This window comes from Puntigrus tetrazona, unplaced genomic scaffold (assembly GCF_018831695.1).
Source record: "Puntigrus tetrazona isolate hp1 unplaced genomic scaffold, ASM1883169v1 S000000765, whole genome shotgun sequence".
Classification (NCBI taxonomy): Eukaryota; Metazoa; Chordata; class Actinopteri; order Cypriniformes; family Cyprinidae; genus Puntigrus; species Puntigrus tetrazona.
In genome coordinates this window covers 29,501-45,906 of record NW_025048374.1, presented here as the reverse complement: position 1 = coordinate 45,906, position 16,406 = coordinate 29,501, and the positions used below count along the sequence as shown (strand labels likewise).

Here is a 16,406-nt window from a genome sequence, read left to right as displayed (position 1 = left end):
TATTAACTTTTCCATCAAGGGACAATATTGTTTTCATTGCATTACATTTTTACATTCAACTTTAATAACTGTATCTGTGCTGTCTTGCATGACAAATTATTTAATTTAACCAATTGCAATACTTGAAACTGAAACAGCTGAAGGAATAAACCCGTATCTAAATTATACGCCTAAAAAAACAGGAGCCAAAATCGCTGCAATATGACGATAAATTATTATAGATTCTCTCTATAATCCCACCATACAATTATTAAGATATGAAGGTGGAAAATATATCTTTTTTTTTACATTTATAGTTAAATAATTCTATCTAGCGCATTGGAATTTAAATTTAAGAGCACCAATTCACATTTCTTAAGTAAAATTTAAGTCAGAAAAAGTCAGTGAATTGACTTAAAACTGACTTTAAAGGAACACTCCACTTTTTGGAAAAGGTTCATTCTCTAACTCCCCAGAGTTAATAAGTTGAGGCTTTTTTTATCCGTTTCTTCCGATCTCCGGGTCTGGCGATAGCACTTTTAGCATAGCTTAGCATAGATCATTGAATCCAATTAGACCAGTAGCATTGTGTTGAAAAACGACCAAAGAGTTTTGATATTTTTCCTATTTAAAACGCGACTCTTCTGTAGATATATTGTGTATTAAGGCGGCAGAAAATGAATAGTTGTGATATTCTAGGCCGATATGATTAGGAACTATACTCCCATTCCGGCGTAATAATCCAGGAAGTTTGTTGCCAGCAGGCGCAGTGATATCACGCAGCTTCTGGGGAAAATAGTGCCCTGACACACACCAAAAAAGTGGAGAGTTTCTTTAAAGGGGACTCAGCCATGCTTTTATTTGTAATATCCTGCCTCAGTCTAAATTAAAGTCACACTGGTGTTTCAGAGAAACAAACTAATTAAATATAATGGTAAAAATAACAATAACAGAAGCAGTCATATACTGTAAAACAATTACACTCTTGTAAAACAAATAAAGCTTCGTGCTTGCTTACAAAAACTATAATATGTAACAGTAATAATTACAGTAACAATAATCGTAATAATATGGTAAAATAAAATGTAACTGGTGGGTTTTTTGACAGATTCTGTATCAAAACATAACAGCCCAAAACAAATATAATTAAATAGTTCAGTCAATTGATTAATCGCAACTAATCGTATCCAAAATATAAGTTTTTGTTTACAAAATATATATGAGTGCTATATATATATATATATATATATATATATATATATATATATATATATATATATATATATATATATAAAGGCAAAACACATGCATGTATATATTTAAGAAAAAATGTTATGTTTATATATATATATATATATATATATATATATATATATATATATATATATATATAAAACTGATTTAGCATTGATGAAAATTAATACAGTGAAAAAACATAATGTAATATGTTAATACAAATGTTTCTAATCCCATTTTATTTACCAGTGTCTTTCCTGCTGACCTCTGATGATCCACTCCAACCACACTAATAAGCAAAAATAGTTGTTTTTTTTAATTTGCTGAAGAGTATTGAACCTTCTTCTTCTACTGTACAGACGCGAATTGACTTTTCCTTTAGCCTGAGGTTAATTCACTACACTTTTTGGTGAAAGGCCCTTTACATTTGCTGTAAATAGAATTTCTTCGATTAAAACGAACAGTCAAGCCCTGCTCATACGTAAAAGGTAACGTGAAAAGTCACATAACACATTAGTTACTTTTTATGGAAAGGAAGTTACGTAATGAGTTACTTTTTTAAGGAGTAATGCAATACTGTAATGCGTTGCTTTTAAAAGTAACTTTTCCCAACACTCTTAAAGATAAGATCGTTTAAGGCTCAGTGCTGTAAAAAGCAATCTGATGCAGAGTGCTTAAATCTAAATTGTATTCCTCCGCTAGACGCCACTCTTTGGCACATTTCATTTTAATCATTTGTGATTGATTGGTTAGTTAAGTAAGGGAAAAGTTCCTTTGCCTTGAAATTCATGAGAAGTTGTTGTTAATTTTCGTGGAGTTTTTGCAATAAGCACCCACTCATTAGTGACCCTGCCTGACAAACGCAGATATTTTAACTGTTTTAACCCACCATTTCCTCGACTCTCTCATATCATTGTTAAGATTTTTGGATTTTCTGTGAGTTTCAAACTGCAACTTGGGAATTTTAAGCTTGTTCTTGCGGTCCTCCAGTCTCTGCTGCAATTGGAGAAGTGCTGAAAACAGAAGTGCTCATTGGATTGAGGAAAATACCATGCAGCTCAGTTCCTCTTTTTTCAATTGTCTTGCTTACTCAATATTTTTGGGTTCAGCCCCTGAGGTGTGCATTAAAGTTCTCATGCTCCAGTCCAGAGAGTGCATGTCACACAAAATCATTTACAACTGCGAACAGACATGTGCTTCGTATAACTGTAAAGCTCTCAAAAACAGAAGTGAAACGACACTTGGTTTCCCAGCTAAAGTGTGGTCTTCCAAGAGCTGTTGTGAAACTAGCGTCTTTGTACTTGCGCGTAAACGCACTCCTCCCAGGTCGGCTTCACCTGCGGAGACATCGAGTCGTTTGGTCTAAACGTCACCTCGCCGTATTGAACCTCGTCCTCCTCTGTGTTCTTCTTCCTCCTCTTTGTCTGCACTTGGACCGTGGCGTATTCCTCAGCAGCAGCCGGGAGAGATTCTGTGAAGAGAAAAGAGAAGCGATGAAAACTGAGACATCTCCACACATGCTGAGGTGTAGTCTACTGCAGAAGTAACAGCTTTACCACAAACTGCTGACCGACTCATTTTCAACAGTGAAGACACTTTACTGAGAAAGTAGCAAACATTAAAGATGAAAGTAGTCAATGCAGTGCAAGTAAAAGATCGGTTCGGTTCGCGTTCATTTTCTTTCACTTAAAATGTTTTACAGCCTTTGATAACATTGTAAATTAGAAAACCATACTGCAGCAAAAACGTAAACCCTACTATTAGTTCACTCCGAGAGCTTTCGTTCTTTTGTAACAGGACAATTGCAATGAACTCATCATTCTTGAACCAGCCCAGCACTATTAAACTGGTAACTTCTTTGCAGATGAATTATCTTAGCTACCAAACTGAATGATATCGATCTTCTAAACCGCTTTCTGCAAAAAGACATCTTCTTGCTGAAACCCCCCAAGATAAAACCAGCTCAGGCGTTGAGCTACAATCGCTACAATCTTTTGAAAACAAAAGACTGATGGTTTTGACCATTCCTCTTCTTGTAAATAATGCAATAACACTGTAAAGGCGCAGTAGGTGATTTTGAAGAACATAGCATAGCAAGCTAGCTAAGATGCCACCCCTTGCAGTAATAAAGCAGGAACAGAGTGCATAGAGGTATGCAAAAATACAAAATACGATTGACAAACAAGGTCCTTTGCCTTCTACAGATGCTATAAGAATGTGAAGAAACTTTCAAACAAATATAAAACGTTTTCGAACCAAATCACCTGCCCTACCTTTTACCATAATAATAGAATTTAGCATTACAATCGAAACTAAACAGTGAAATTGAAGAATTAATGTCATATACCATTTAAACTGTAACTTAAAATAGGCAATGAGTTACAGATTTAGTCTAGCACCAAAGATTAAGCTTGACTAGTCAACCCTGCAGTCATAGTCTTTCCATCATCCTACAGAAAGAGTCTAATGATGACGCATCAAGCCACTTCTCCATTTGCGTAAAAGAAGAAACACAGTTATAGGATTGCTTTGAACGCAGGATGAGATCTGACCGATTCAGAGCCAGAAGAATCGACTCCAAAAGAGTCATAACATCATATTTACTACCAGCTTTCGAACTTTAGACTAGCTCTTTTCCACATCATCATTCTGAAAGAGCAACAACAGAGCAATCTGCAATTTGCTTTTTGTAATATCAACTGTATGATCTGGAGTTATAGACAGTAACATCACTACTTCGCTGACCGAGGCTAATAAACACAAGATGGCGATTCTTGTGTTGTTTTCTCTGAGCTCCGCTGAGTTTCTTACCTGTTTTCTTTTCACTCTTTCTCTCGTGATGGATATCAGTGTATATGAGCTCTGTATCTGTGTGGGAAAACACTGGCATTAGAAACAGATAAACTATAATCTCATAATTCAATCATTCAAAACTAACCTCATAGCAGTTCATGCCTGTCAATGCTTTGTCTTCATACTTAAATGTTTGCTAATGAATTACAGTTTTTCATAAACAAGGATTTACAATTGGCAATTAATTTGCGTAGCCCTAGATTTAAATGTAAGTCTGCGCTGTTTTTAAGTCAAATAAACTTGCACTGACTGATCTTAAAATATAAATATAAATATATATCTCAAGAGAGAAACCAGTAACGTTTTGTCCTTATTGATCTATTGATCTTAGTCTAAGCTCCGTCTGTGAAGACAGGCCTTGAATGTCTATATTATTGAATGCAGTGTCAAAAGAATATTAAACGTTTACATGTTTTCTGCAAGTTTGAGATGTTGGAACATGGTGTAAATATTTAACAATGTGAAAACACAAACCCGTTAGCGTATCGCAACTGCTTTATGAATAATATACATACATTAAGTAGCTCATGTTCCATGAATAAGGCCAAATAATAAGGCAATATTTATCTGAGCTCATCGGTTTGTAGCAGTAAATGAGGAGGCATCACATCCATCACAAGAAATACGGAGTACCTCAAGGCTCAGTACTGGGACCGCATTTTCACACTTTACTTGTTACCTCTGGGAGATATTATCAGGAGTCATGGTGTTATCTTTCACTGCTATGCTGATGATAATCAGCTCTATATTTCTTCACGGCCGGTGATACACACCAAAGTGAGAATGCATAGTCGAAATAAAAAAACTGGACGATGAGTAACTTAATACTAATACTAAATTCTTAAAAAACGGAGATGCTTTCAGACCTAAAAACCCCACACATAATAATCTAGAACACAGTCTATCACTTGATGGCTGCTCTGTTAATTCTTCTTCATCAGTTAGGAACCTAGGTGTGCTGTTTGACAGCAATCTTCCTGTTCAAAACCATGCATGTTTTTCGAGATTAGATTGTTGTAATGCTTTATTGGGTGGTTGTTCTGAACGCTTAATAAACAAACTTCATCTGCTGCAAAACACAGCAGCTAGTCCTTACTAGAACTAGGAAGTATGATCATATTAGTCCGGTTCTGTACCGGCTCCCTATCAAACATCGGATAGATTTTAAAATCTTGTTTATTACTTATAAAGCCCAGTTTGCATTGTTTAACCACAAAATGTTTGCTCATATCACAAGGCTGGCTCATATCATCTTTTCTTGTAATGTTTGCATTTTTAGCGTAAATGTCTTTCAAACTGTCTTTAAGGAAGTGCAATGACCAAACAATGCTATTCAGCAATATATATGCCACAAAGCTTCCCGGAATTTGACAAAGTATTGTTTAGCTCCTCGATTGACTTTTCCATCAACTATTACTGCATTTCCACCTTTATCAGTTAGCAAATGTAGTTCAGTTTAAAACGAACTGACCTGGTGTCGACTTGAGCTGTTTTTTCTTATAAACGTAGCACATGGTGATCAACAACAGAGCCATGACCAGAGCAGAGCAGCACAAAGGAATCAGATAAACTACATATGGAAGAAAAACACATGGTCTTCAAATAGTTCATTCATACCAGCTGCAACACGAAGAACAACTACATGCAATGAATAGCACAGTAAATTAATGTGAGTCTAATTTTAGCTTACTTTTGGGTTTATTTGTAATCCACACTTACACTTCCATGGAAACTCTCCAGGGCCCTGAGTGGAGGTTGGATTCATACCGGCTGATGAGAAACTCGAACCATTTTCTGATGTCTGTGTGCTGCTGGTGACTGCAGAGGTCAAACCAGAGGTCAAAGTAGAGGTCGCAGCTGCAGTAGTTGATTCTGAAATCAAACATCAAAAGACTTGGTTTGAATATGGTTCCCACAAATACGCATAAAAAAATAATGGCACGTGTATATGTTTTACAAATGCGATAAGATATGGTACTGCTACTGTATAGTTTTGTGATGCAATTAGTGCATTTTTGTTCTCATTATTACTTTTTGTCCCAGGAAGATTAGCAATCGCTGTGTGGAAGCTAACAGAGATCCACCTGTCTGTCTTAAGCGATGTAGATTAAATAACCATATTACATATTGCAAGTAAAAATTTATCCATAATTGCAAATAAAAAAACTCAACTGTAAACAACTACAGTTTGTGAAATAGTCCCCATTTTAGTTATGCAATATAAACATGGATTTTGTGAAGTGAAAAACAGATAAATACTATAAAAATATATATAAATAAAAACAAAAAGGTTAGTTTTCACACAAAAAAACTGAATCCAGCCTAAATCTGTTCTTCAATTAAAATCTAAAATCATCACAATACGTCAAAATATGCTTCAGAGATGCTGATAATTTAGACACAGATGAGTTTTTACAGGTTTTGTGAGATTTTGATGTGATGTCTTAAGATCTCACCAGGACAGGGTTTGAGTCTCGTGGTGTTCTGTGCGTGACTGACGTGGTTCTTCACGCTGCAGCTGATGTCTCCATCACTTTTCTCATCCAGATCTATGCTGCTGTTTCCATCCTTCTGTGGATCTCCATTCAGAGTCCAGCTGTAGAGGAGCTGATCCCCCTCAGAGGAGCAGGACACCCTCATCACCCCACTGGAGGAGCAGGTGATTGACACTTCCACTGAGCCAATAGGAGCTGGAGGGAGGGACACACTACAGTCACATGACAAACACAGGACCATCTTCTTCTTCCACACGACTCAGACTATTACTGGAGTATGTAGTGTGTTTACTGTGTGCTACAGGAATAAAAACCTTCACAGAGATTCAACTGAGAGAGAGATCTTTAGAGAACATGAGATGATGAGAGAGTTTCTGTACCTTCAACAATCACCTGAAGATCTCTAGATGTTTCTGAGCCGTCTGAGTTCTGGAGAGTTAATCTATAATTCCCTGAATCTGTTCTGTTCACAGGGTTTATTATCAGAGTCCCTTTAATGACTGTTACTTCAGATCTGTTATTATAAAGATCACATTGACTCCTCCTCATTTCATCATTCTTTACTCTACAAACTGGATCATCTTGTGAGTTGTTTGTTCTCTTTTGTATCTTCAGATCATATTCACTAGAGTCCAGCATCAACAGATTGAGTTTGTGTCCCAGAGCTGTGTAACAGGGATCAGACTGATCAAAACTGCAGAACCGATCCAGACCTGGAGAACAAAACACACACACACACACACACACACACACACACACACACACACACACACACACACACACACACACACAATGAAATGTACCAAAATCTATATGCATCATTAATTAAAACCAGACACAAATAACAGAAAAAACATATGAGAGGTTATATCTGATCTGAAGTATGGATACTGATCATAATTAATAGATAGTTTGTTGTATAAAACTGTTAATATAAAACATTTTAATTTGAAATGTCTGTTGAAAGCTGAAACATCATGTATATGATCTCATTCATTAAAATAATTAAAATATCATGCTTTCACTGTCTACATAGTTTTTTTTTCTAAACAGCACGTTAAAATATTATACTATATAGATATTCTGATGTCATATATTTATAATAATTATTAAAACATTTACTTTCTGATCAGTCTCTTTATACTGTGACGTGTTTCTCTTTATTAATAATGTCTTGATCTTATATTTAATGGAAACAGATCATTTGATGAACTCTGCTTTATATAAAAAGTAGAATAAAAATAAAAACACTCACACTTTCACACAATGAACACGAAGAGAGAAAAATACTTCTTATTTTGCTGAACATCAGAAAACATGACTTTGACTAGTTCTTAGTGTCCGATTCAATCTGTGTTAAAAGCACTATAGAAATAAAAGTGACGGATGACTAGATCCCTGCACACTCTTGATGTAACGTTCTATTTTTATTTCAGAGGTTGATCTGACTGATCAGCACGATGAGAAGAGTTCGATGTGAAAGTGACTCACATGCAGCGGTTTTCAGCAGCATCAGTCCAAAGATCAGCATCGTTTCTCTGAAGTCCATCAGAAGAACTCGATCGCAGCAGAAGAGAGTGATGCTGCTTCAGATCGTCTGTGTTCTGGATCTCATCGAGACGAGCGTCTTCACGCCGAGACTCTGGACTGACTCACGAGGAAAGAGGAAGTTTCTTCTGACGGAGGAAGACACACGCCGTTAGTTTTCACTAAAATACAATCTAAAGCAAGAGAAAGAAGGGACGATCACCAGGAACACTTTCTGAAATAAGTTCAAAGAATCTTGTTTCGGGAGCAACAAGTGGTCGAGATTTGTTTCTAAGTGAAGTAAAATAACTAGTTAAGCTAATCAAATAAAACGGTATGTTTACTGTATTTATGACAAAACAGAATCAGATCCACATGCATGTCTTTATCTCATTATTGAGTGTGTCCTCATGGTTTTTTAGACTATTAAATAATTCATTAAATTAATACGTTAAAGCATCAAAGTCAGGCTCTTTCTTTAGTTCATTTATGTTCTTGATTTAGGATATTTACTTCATTTACCTCAGTGACAGTGACGGTCATCAAACTAATCCACATATTCTGAAAACTGACTTTTAAAATGAAATAAAAACAGGAATAGCGTAATTCTATACAGTAATGACAGACTTTTACAGCTGGTTTCACCGACAAGGTCTAAATCTAAGACTTAAGCCAAGTCTCAGACTAAAATGTACATTTGTTTCAGCTGAAAGAAACACAGACTGATCCTCTATTTAACAGTGCCTTTGTTTTTTTTCTCAAGATGCACACCAGCGATGTTTTTAATGGGACAGGTTTATAATATAACTGTGGTCTAATCTTGGTCTAAACCATGTTTGTGAAACCAGGCCATACGCTATCAAAGACAAAACACACTTCCTTTGTTACGAGCGACATCTGCAGGAAGAAACAAGAGACACCACTGAAAACATCATATTCTGTATGTATTTATTGTTTTTCCGCTTACATTTATTGATGCGTGCTGTTGTGTAAAATGTTAACCGTTTTATTGTCATGAACTCAAAAACTAACTCAGCAATGACCCCATGTACAATGTCTTAGTAACTTTCTATAAGGATGCAAATATCTTGGGAGAAAAATCCACTTAAGGTGGTTGAATATGTTAAAACTCGTCTGCAAATTCAAAGCAAATCGAGCCTCTGGCAGCAAAACAACACACGGCATAAAACGGAGAACTTCAGACCGATAAAACATCTAAACAGACCCTGAAAATTAAAGAAATAAAGCCAAACAACAGAATAATGTAAAAGAGCAAGAGCACACATATAAAAATAAACACAATGTGATCAATCTGATTCAGAAAAAGGACTATTTTATCAGTGATGATCAGAAGGAGTTTCATGTAATCTAATAAAAGTACTGCTAGTTCATTCAAAGTGTGAAGACAAATAAGTAAAACAAGCGATAAAACTATTACAAAAGACCTGAAAACGCCCTGAAAATAATCTTCATAATTAAACTGTAGAAAATCTGGTTTAATCCACGCAGAATCTCCTAGTTTTAACTCATCTTTGGGTTTTATATTAAAGATCTGAGGTTGACGGGTGAAAGCTGGACTGATGAGAGAATCTGAGAGATTATGAAATCATTTCTCATAGATGTGATGAATCTTCTGCTGTGTGTTCACGTCCTTCTCTAAATCTTCTCGTCCTCTTCCTGATCTTCTTGTTTCTTTCCTAAAAGCATCACATCATCATCATTATCTTCATACTCTTAATATCCCCATATCAAACTCATAATGATGATGATAAATGTCTCTCACCTGACGTGTGTCTCATGTAGATGTGAAAAGCTCCTAAAAGACCCAACAGAACCATCATCTGAAGACACCAGACCAGAACAAACACCAGAGACACTGAACACAAACAATGCAATCAATCATCAATCAATCAATGTTAGGTTTCTGATATCTGTAGATTCACAGAAGTGGTCTCACAAGAAGAACAGGGTTTGAGTCTCGTGGTGTTCTGTGCGTGACTGACGTGGTTCTTCACGCTGCAGCTGATGTCTCCATCACTTCTCTCATCCAGATCTATGCTGCTGTTTCCATCCTTCAGTGGATCTCCATTCAGAGTCCAGCTGTAGAGGACCTGATCCCCTCAGAGGAGCAGGACACCCTCATCACCCCACTGGAGGAGCAGGTGATTGACACTTCCACTGAGCCAATAGGAGCTGGAGGAGGGACACACCACAGTCACATGACAAACACAGGACCATCTTCTTCTTCCACACGACTCAGACTATTACTGGAGTATGTAGTGTGTTTACTGTGTGCTACAGGAATAAAAACCTTCACAGAGATTCAACTGAGAGAGAGATCTTTGGAGAACATGAGATGATAAGAGAGTTTCTGTACCTTCAACAATCACCTGAAGATCTCTAGATGTTTCTGAGCCGCCTGAGTTCTGGAGAATTAATCTATAATTCCCTGAATCTGTTCTGTTCACAGGGTTTATTATCAGAGTCCCTTTAATGACTGTTACTTCAGGTCTGTTATTATAAAGATCACATTGACTCCTCTTCATTTTATCATTCTTTACTCTACAAACTGGATCATCTTGTGTGTTGTTTATTCTCTTTTGTATCTTCAGCTCATATTCACTAGAGTCCAGCATCAGTAGATTGAGTTTGTGTCCCAGAGTTGTGTAACAGGGATCAGACTGATCAAAACTGCAGAACCGATCCAGACCTAGAGAACAAAAACACACACACACACACACACACACACACAGACACACACACACACACACACACAGACACACACACACACACACACACACACACAGACACACACACACACACACAATGAAATGGACCAAAATCTATATGCATCATTAATTAAAACCAGACACAAATAACACAAAAACTCAGATTGAAAGTCAAACTAAAGGTCAAGCTAGAGGTCACAGCTGCAGTAGATGATCCTGAAATAAAACATCAGCACAGAATCACTTGTTTTTTTCTCAAGTAGTAAGTAAACTGCAGCATGTTTTACTGAATGTTTTTAGATGCATTGAACTCATTATACATTCTGATAATTTACACCTCACATATTATTTATGACATGTGAGGAAAATATATAAAAACAAAAATATATATATTTTAAATTCAGTATTAACTGTATATATTTAATAAAACTTCTAATAATAATGTGCCTAAAATTATTGTCATCATATTGTCATCATAAAACCTGAGAGAAATGTGTCACATTACATCAAATAAAATGTACTGTTTTCAATTGCAGTAATAAGCATCAAATAACAAAATATCATTATAAATAACTGTATTAGTCTTTTAAACTGTCATGAAAATAACAATGCAAATAAAAAGAAAGATTGTAAGATAATCCATATTTTCTTTATACCAAACTTTATTTCTTTTATTTTACTAAAAATGTACAAGTATATAAATAAACTATATATATATATATATATATATATATATATATATATATATATATATATATATATATATATAGAAACCTAGCCTCACTTTATTAATCATCTTTTTTAAGAATCAACTAAAAAAGATTTCTAGTTAAAATCATCACAATCCATCAAAATATATTTCAGAGATACTGCTCTCTGACACAAGAGGATTTTGTGGTGAAATGTGACTTTTTTAACAGATTCTTGACAGGTTTTGTGAGATTCTGCATCACTGTTGTTGATGTTGTCTATCAAATACTTCACTGATGTCTTAAGATCTCACCAGGACAGGGTTTGAGTCTTGTGGTGTTCTGTGCGTGACTGACGTGGTTCTTCACGCTGCAGCTGATGTCTCCATCACTTTTCTCATTCAGATCAATGCTGCTGTTTCCATCCTTCTGTGGATCTCCATTCAGAGTCCAGCTGTAGAGGAGCTGATCCCCCTCAGAGGAGCAGGACACCCTCATCACCCCACTGGAGGAGCAGGTGATTGACACTTCCACTGAGCCAATAGGAGCTGGAGGAGGGACACACTACAGTCACATGACAAACACAGGACCATCTTCTTCTACACGACTCAGACTATTACTGGAGTATGTAGTGTGTTTACTGTGTGCTACAGGAATAAAAACCTTCACAGAGATTCAACTGAGAGAGAGATCTTTGGAGAACATGAGATGATGAGAGAGTTTCTGTACCTTCAACAATCACCTGAAGATCTCTAGATGTTTCTGAGCCGTCTGAGTTCTGGAGAGAATTAATCTATAATTCCCTGAATCTGTTCTGTTCACAGGGTTTATTATCAGAGTCCCATTAATGACTGTTACTTCAGGTCTGTTTCTATAAAGATCACATTCACTCCTCTTCATTTTATCATTCTTTACTCTACAAACTGGATCATCTTGTGGGTTGTTTATTCTCTTTTGTATCTTCAGATCATATTCACTAGAGTCCAGCATCATCAGATTGAGTTTGTGTCCCAGAGCTGTGTAACAGGGATCAGACTGATCAAAACTGCAGAACCGATCCAGACCTGAGACCAAAACACACACACATACACACACACACACACACACACACACACACACACACACACACACACACACACACACACACACACACACACACACACACACACACACACACACACACACACACACACACACACACACACACACACACACACACACACACACACACACACAGACAATGAAATGGACCAAAATCTATATGCATCATTAATTAAAACCAGACACAAATAACACAAAAACTCAGATTGAAAGTCAAACTAAAGGTCAAACTAGAGGTCACAGCTGCAGAAGATGATCCTGAAATAAAACATCAGCACAGAATCACTTGTTTTTTCTCAAGTAGTAAGTAAACTGCAGCATGTTTTACTGAATGTTTTTAGATGCATTGAACTCATTATATATTCTGATAATTTGCCCTCAAATATTATTTATGACATGTGAGGAAAATATATAAAAAAACAAAAATATATATATTTTAAATTCAGTATTAACTGTATATATTTAATAAAACTTCTAATAATAATGTGCCTAAAATTACTGTCATCATATTGTCATCATAAAACCTGAGAGAAATGTGTCATATTACATCAAATAAAAATGTACTGTTTTCAATTGCAGTAATAAGCATCAAATAACAAAATATCATTATAAATAACTGTATTAGTCTTTAAACTGTCATGAAAATAACAATGCAAATAAAAAAGAAAGATTGTAAGATAATCCATATTTTCTTTATACAAAACATTGTTTCTTTTATTTCACTGAAAAATGTTTGTTGGTTGTTTATAATTTAGTGCCAAGTAAAAAGTAAGTAAAAAAAGTGCAAGTACATAAATAAACTATACATATATATATATATATATATATATATATATATATATATATATATATATATATATATATATATATATATATACATATATATATACATACACATATACACATATATATATATATATATATATATATATATATATATATATATATATATATAAACCTAGCCTCACTTTGTCACGTTTCCATGGTTTCTTGGGAGAGAAAAAAGGAGTACTCGAGACGTAAATAAACTTAAATAGATTTAATCCAAAAGGGGCAAAATCAATGTACAAAGGCAGGCAGAACAAAAACCACGAATAGAATTGTCTATCAAATACTTCACTGATGTCTTAAGATCTCACCAGGACAGGGTTTGAGTCTCGTGGTGTTCTGTGCGTGACTGACGTGGTTCTTCACGCTGCAGCTGATGTCTCCATCACTTCTCTCATCCAGATCTATGCTGCTGTTTCCATCCTTCTGTGGATCTCCATTCAGAGTCCAGCTGTAGAGGAGCTGATCCCCCTCAGAGGAGCAGGACACCCTCATCACCCCACTGGAGGAGCAGGTGATTGACACTTCCACTGAGCCAATAAGAGCTGGAGGGAGGGACACACTACAGTCACATGACAAACACAGGACGATCTTCTTCTTCTTCACGACTCAGACTATTACTGGAGTATGTAGTGTGTTTACTGTGTGCTACAGGAATAAAAACCTTCACAGAGATTCAACTGAGAGAGAGATCTTTGGAGAACATGAGATGATGAGAGAGTTTCTGTACCTTCAACAATCACCTGAAGATCTCTAGATGTTTCTGAGCCGTCTGAGTTCTGGAGAGTTAATCTATAATTCCCTGAATCTGCTCTGATCACAGGGTTTATTATCAGAGTCCCTTTAATGACTGTTACTTCAGATCTGTTTCTATAAAGATCACATTGACTCCTCCTCATTTCATCATTCTTTACTCTACAAACTGGATCATCTTGTGTGTTGTTTGTTCTCTTTTGTATCCTGAGATCATATTCACTAGAGTCCAGCATCAACAGATTGAGTTTGTGTCCCAGAGCTGTGTAACAGGGATCAGACTGATCAAAACTACAGAACTGATCCAGACCTGGAGAACACAACACACACACACACACACACACACACACACACACACACACACACACACACAGACACACACACACACACACACACACACAGACACACACACACACAATGAAATGTACCAAAATCTATATGCATCATTAATTAAAACCAGACACAAATAACAGAAAAACTTATATTGAAAGTTTAACTAAACAAAACATATGAGAGAGGTTATATCTGATCTGAAGTATGGATACTGATCATAATTAATAGATAGTTTGTTGTATACAACTGTTAATATAAAACATTTTAATTTGAAATGTCTGTTGAAAGCTGAAACATCATGTATATGATCTCAATCATTAAAATAATTAAAATATCATGCTTTCACTGTCTACATAGTTTTTTTCTAAACAGCACGTTAAAATATTATACTATATAGATATTCTGATGTCATATATTTATAATAATTATTAAAACATTTACTTTCTGATCAGTCTCTTTATACTGTGACGTGTTTCTCTTTATTAATAATGTCTTGATCTTATATTTAATGGAAACAGATCATTTGATGAACTCTGCTTTATATAAAAAGTAGAATAAAAATAAAAACACTCACACTTTCACACAATGAACACGAAGAGAGAAAATACTTCTTATTTTGCTGAACATCAGAAAACATGACTTTGACTAGTTCTTAGTGTCCGATTCAATCTGTGTTAAAAGCACTATAGAAATAAAAGTGACGGTTGACTAGATCACTGCACACTCTTGATGTAACGTTCTATTTTTATTTCAGAGGTTGATCTGACTGATCAGCACGATGAGAAGAGTTCGATGTGAAAGTGACTCACATGCAGCGGTTTTCAGCAGCATCAGTCCAAAGATCAGCATCGCTTTCTGAAGTCCATCAGAAGAACTCGATCGCAGCAGAAGAGAGTGATGCTGCTTCAGATCGTCTGTGTTCTGGATCTCATCGAGACGAGCGTCTTCACGCCGAGACTCTGGACTGACTCACGAGGAAAGAGGAAGTTTCTTCTGACGGAGGAAGACACACGCTGTTAGTTTTCACTAACATAAAAAGAAAGTCTGGTTTAATCCACGCAGAAACTAGTTTTAATTCTATTTTTTTCTGATATGAATTTTCTTACTGTCAGTGGGACTGTGATTATCATAAGCCTAACGATTCATCAAACCACAGATTTATCCACTTAGTGGCTCAGTAACTGTGGTCAAACTCTTCTGTGATGCAATTTTGTGTTTTTTTTATTTCAAGGTAACCGATTAATCTTATTGGAAGTGTTTCATATTTCATAAATTAACTATATTCTGATGAACAATGAACTTAATTACAGATAGCTCAAAGTCATTTGTGAAAATCTGGTACCTGGTGCTAATAATATGACACACCCTGCCAGCATTTCTCTAATTTTCAATGTGATTTCTCAGATATTGCAGCCTTAAAATGACTGTAATGTTCAAGTCCCCCAAAGAGGCTAGTTGTTGTGTAAGACACATGCATGAGGAGAAAGGATAACGTGGAGACTTTTAATAGAGAATTGGTTTGACACTGCAGCTGGAATTGCTCTCCAGTTCAGCAACGAACAGAGTATGTATGTATCAGACAAAATAAATAAATGTGAAAGTGCACTGCGTTAACTGAGACTTGTCATAGGTCTTGTTGCTGCTCTTGGTGGGTTTTGATAATAATGTAATGGTTGGGCCAGACTCATGATCTAAACCTGAAAAATCTGAAATTCCCAGGGAAATCCTTACAACCTTGAAGTTATAAAGTTTTGACTAAAATCCCACAACAGTCTCTGAACTGTGGATCAAGAGTGGATCAAGACTTTCTAAGCGATGGCTAAAACATGGCAGCTTTCATTGGCCAAGGCCCACTCATGAGACCGTTTGACAAGTTAACCAAC

At 35.9% G+C, this 16,406-nt stretch overlaps 2 protein-coding genes across 2 annotated transcripts; both read right to left on the bottom strand.

Moving 5' to 3' along the window:
- Nucleotides 1-1,968: 1,968 nt before the first annotated feature.
- Nucleotides 1,969-8,235, bottom strand: LOC122335342. Its single transcript, XM_043233172.1, has 7 exons — nt 8,055-8,235; nt 6,944-7,276; nt 6,525-6,758; nt 5,788-5,940; nt 5,540-5,638; nt 4,027-4,083; nt 1,969-2,686 (listed from the first exon to the last, which is right to left on the bottom strand). Exons 1-7 carry the CDS (start codon nt 8,110-8,112, stop codon nt 2,502-2,504), a joined length of 1,119 nt encoding a protein of 372 aa, XP_043089107.1. The 5' UTR covers nt 8,113-8,235; the 3' UTR covers nt 1,969-2,501.
- Nucleotides 8,236-9,207: 972 nt separating this feature from the next.
- On the bottom strand, nt 9,208-13,972 carry LOC122335343. Its single transcript, XM_043233173.1, has 6 exons — nt 13,749-13,972; nt 12,251-12,572; nt 11,823-12,013; nt 10,048-10,209; nt 9,874-9,966; nt 9,208-9,787 (listed from the first exon to the last, which is right to left on the bottom strand). The coding sequence occupies exons 1-6, from the start codon at nt 13,930-13,932 to the stop codon at nt 9,747-9,749; spliced, it is 993 nt and encodes a 330-aa protein (XP_043089108.1). The 5' UTR covers nt 13,933-13,972; the 3' UTR covers nt 9,208-9,746.
- Between the last annotated feature and the right edge of the window lie 2,434 nt (nt 13,973-16,406).

What these genes read in the sequence shown, in the direction of transcription:
- LOC122335342 (XM_043233172.1), bottom strand. Translation starts at nt 8,112, where the DNA reads ATGGACTTCAGAGAAACGATGCTGATCTTTGGACTGATGCTGCTGAAA. An exon ending in GAGACTCAAACCCTGTCCTG is followed by an intron (nt 5,941 to 6,524) that starts GTGAGATCTTAA and finishes GTTTGATTTCAG; the next exon opens with AATCAACTACTGCAGCTGCG. An exon ending in ACAGCTCAAGTCGACACCAG is followed by an intron (nt 4,084 to 5,539) that starts GTCAGTTCGTTT and finishes TTTCCCACACAG; the next exon opens with ATACAGAGCTCATATACACT.
- LOC122335343 (XM_043233173.1), bottom strand. Translation starts at nt 13,932, where the DNA reads ATGAGGGTGTCCTGCTCCTCTGAGGGGGATCAGCTCCTCTACAGCTGG. An exon ending in GAGACTCAAACCCTGTCCTG is followed by an intron (nt 12,573 to 13,748) that starts GTGAGATCTTAA and finishes TTTTGGTCTCAG; the next exon opens with GTCTGGATCGGTTCTGCAGT. An exon ending in AAGACTCAAACCCTGTCCTG is followed by an intron (nt 10,210 to 11,822) that starts GTGAGATCTTAA and finishes TGCTCCTCTGAG; the next exon opens with GGGATCAGGTCCTCTACAGC.